The sequence below is a fragment of the Terrapene carolina genome, unplaced genomic scaffold, assembly GCF_002925995.2.
Source record: "Terrapene carolina triunguis isolate 2854851 unplaced genomic scaffold, T_m_triunguis-2.0 Scaffold27106, whole genome shotgun sequence".
Lineage (NCBI taxonomy): Eukaryota > Metazoa > Chordata > Testudines > Emydidae > Terrapene > Terrapene triunguis.
In genome coordinates, this window is record NW_020691457.1 from 603 (window position 1) to 3,412 (window position 2,810).

The following is a 2,810-nucleotide window of genomic DNA, read 5'->3' on the forward strand; positions in this document are numbered from 1 at the left end:
GGGAGAGAACCCAGGAGTCCTGGCTCCCAGCCCCCCCTGCTCTAACCCACCAGCCCCCACTCCCCTCCCAGCGCCGGGGAGAGAACCCAGGCGTCCGGGCTGCCTACCGGTGCCTCCAGAGGAAGTCTTTCTCCTGCTCGGTGATCTCCGACAGGGGGTCACGGTGGCAGATGCTCCGAAGCTGCTCCAGTTCGTTCTCCTGAAGGCTGCTGTCCCGGGCCAGGCGGTTGCTCTGCAGGGAAACGGGGGGGGGGCCCCCCAAAACATCCAGTGTCCTCAGTCCCCGTCCTGAGGCCGGGTGGGAGCTGGCGCCCCCTAGAGGGGACAGGCCCCTGCCCCATTCCCCACCCCCCTGAGCCAGCCAGTCCCTGCCCTGGGGCCGGGTGGTAGCCGGCGCCCCCCACAGGGGAAGGACACCCCCCTTACCAGCCCCGTGAGGCAGCAGTTGAGGCCCAGCTCCCGTGACATGCTCCGGTTCGCGTGATCCTCGATTTGTGCCTCGTCGGCGAATTTCACCGCGTGGCTGAACCAGGTGAATTCAAGCTCCAGGCAGGGGGTCTCCTGGTGGGGGGAGGTGGGGGGTGAAAAGGGGGTCAGAATCCTAGGCACCCCCAACCCCATACAAAGGGGACTCCCAGCCCCCAGCAAAGCACCCCAAAAACCATGTGCTCAGACCCTTCCGATTTATGTAGGCCCTACAATAACACGCAAGAAGGCCATGTGGATCTATTACTGTAGCGCTTATTATATAGCTTTATGTAATAGATCATGCCGGCCCTGTGTTTTTACGTAGGCCCTACCTTAATAGCCAGATCATGCCAGCCCTGTGTATTTACGTAGGCCCTACCTTAATAGCCAGATCATGCCGGCCCTGTGTATTTACATAGGCCCTACTGTGATGAATGGGAGACCGCACCACTGAGGCAAGTTTACGGTTTCACAGCAGATGTTTCTAAGCGCTTAGGTTGATCTTTTTGGCCTGGTGCGTTTTGAGTAGGCCCTACCATAGCAGCCAGCTGCCACCTCGGGGGGGGGGGGGGGGGGGGGAAGAGAAGGCGGCTGCAATACCACGAGAGGGGCTTACGGCTGCCGAGAGGCGAGGAGGGGGTTCATAGCCAGATACCCCACTGGGGTACGGGATGGGACAGAGAGGGACCCAGGGCTGGGGTAGCAGGGGCTGCGGGTCGGGAGTGAGGGGCACCGGCAGAGCTGGGGGGAAGCAGGAAAACACTCACCTTGTTGGGGTTCGAGCCCCCCACACCGATGGGGTTCAGTAAGTCCTCCAGGCCGTGGGGCACCGGCCACAGGTTGAGCGCCATCTTCCCAGCCACCAAGGTATCTTTGTAATCAAAGAGATTGACGTTCCCCCACGCCAGGGGGCAGTGCTCCTGCCGGGGGGGGGGGGGGGGCAGAGACCATGGGGGGTCACAGCCAGCCTGCCCCCCATTCCCCGCCCCCTGGATCCAGCCAGTCCCCACCCCGGGGAGGAGCCGGCGCCCCCTAGAGGGGACAGGCCCCTGCCCCATTCCCCATCCCCCTGAGCCAGACAGTCCCCGCCCTGGGGCTGGGTGGGATCCGGCGCCCCCTAGAGGGGACAGGCCCCTGCCCCATTCCCTGCCCCCTGAGCCAGACAGTCCCCGCCCTGGGGCTGGGTGGGAGCTGGCGCCCCCTAGAGGGGACAGGCCCCTGCCCCATTCCCCCGGAGCCAGCCAGCCCCCCCACCTCTTTGGCCCCCTTGCGGCCCTTGACAGAGCAGATGGAGAGGCAGAGGCGGGCGGCGCGGGGCAGGTCTGCGAGGTACATGTCGTAGGAGAGCCATTCGTTCCACCTGGGGGAGAGGGACAGAGGTTGGGGTCGCCGGCGGCGGGCAGGGGGAGCCCCCCAGCCCGCTCCCAGTGGCCCCGCAGCAGGGCGCTGGGGCCAGGGCAGAGTGCAGAGGGAGAGCGCCCCCCACTGAGCCCCCGCCCCGCCTGCTACCTGGGGTTGGAGCAGGGAACGCGCTGGGTGTTGACGTTATCACAGAGGGGCTCCCCGCCATGGTAAATCCCCGTCCGCACGTAGATCTGGGAAAGGGGAGAGAAAGAGCCATCATGCCAGGGAACCCAGGCGTCCGGGAACCCAGCCACCTCCCCCCCCGCTCTAACCACCAGCCCCCACTCTCCTCCCAGCGCCGGGGAGAGAACCCAGGAGTCCTGGCTCCCAGTCCCCCCTGCTCTAACCCACCAGCCCCCACTCCCCTCCCAGAGCCGGGGAGAGAACCCAGGAGTCCTGGCCCCCCCCCCCCCTCTCCAACCCCCCAGCCCCCCCTCCCCTCCCAGAGCCGGGGAGAGAACCCAGGAGTCCTGGCTCCCAGCCCCCCTGCTCTAACCCACCAGCCCCCACTCCCCTCCCAGAGCCAGGCGAGAACCCAGGCGTCCGGGCCCCGGCCTCGCCTTGTCGATGTCGCGGATGTTGACGTTGACGTAGGTGGCACACAGCACGCTGATGCGCAGCAGGCTGGGCACGGACCAGAGGGACTTGGCGGGCGGGTCCCCGTTGGCGTGGGCGCAGGGCCCGGCCCGGCGGGCGTAGGAGGGCAGCAGGAAGACGTTGGCCGGCAGCTGGCTGTACAGACTCTCCTTGGACATGAGCATGAGGTGGGGCAGGCGCCCCACGGCGATGCAGTTCCTCATGTACTGGGGCAGAGAGAGAGAGAGCGTTTCCACGGAGAGCTGTAGCCGGGCCCGGGGGTGCAGAGCCCAGCTGGGGGTCCCATGCCGAGGGTGTGGGTCCCTGGGCGAAGCCGGGGGTCCCAGGGCCCCTCACCTTGT

The 2,810-nt window shown here is 66.7% G+C and overlaps 1 protein-coding gene across 1 annotated transcript in view; it reads right to left on the reverse strand.

Annotated features, from left to right (window-relative positions):
* Positions 1-2,675, reverse strand: part of LOC112124459 (phosphatidylinositol 4,5-bisphosphate 3-kinase catalytic subunit alpha isoform-like) — a gene marked incomplete at both ends in the record, with an annotated part of 3,238 nt that extends 563 nt beyond the window's left edge. The window contains 6 exons of the mRNA XM_026662411.2: positions 108-232; positions 427-561; positions 1,236-1,388; positions 1,723-1,828; positions 1,978-2,063; positions 2,433-2,675. Coding sequence (XP_026518196.2) covers positions 108-232; positions 427-561; positions 1,236-1,388; positions 1,723-1,828; positions 1,978-2,063; positions 2,433-2,675 — 848 coding nt within the window. The remainder of the gene's footprint in view (positions 1-107; positions 233-426; positions 562-1,235; positions 1,389-1,722; positions 1,829-1,977; positions 2,064-2,432) is intronic.
* Between the last annotated feature and the right edge of the window lie 135 nt (positions 2,676-2,810).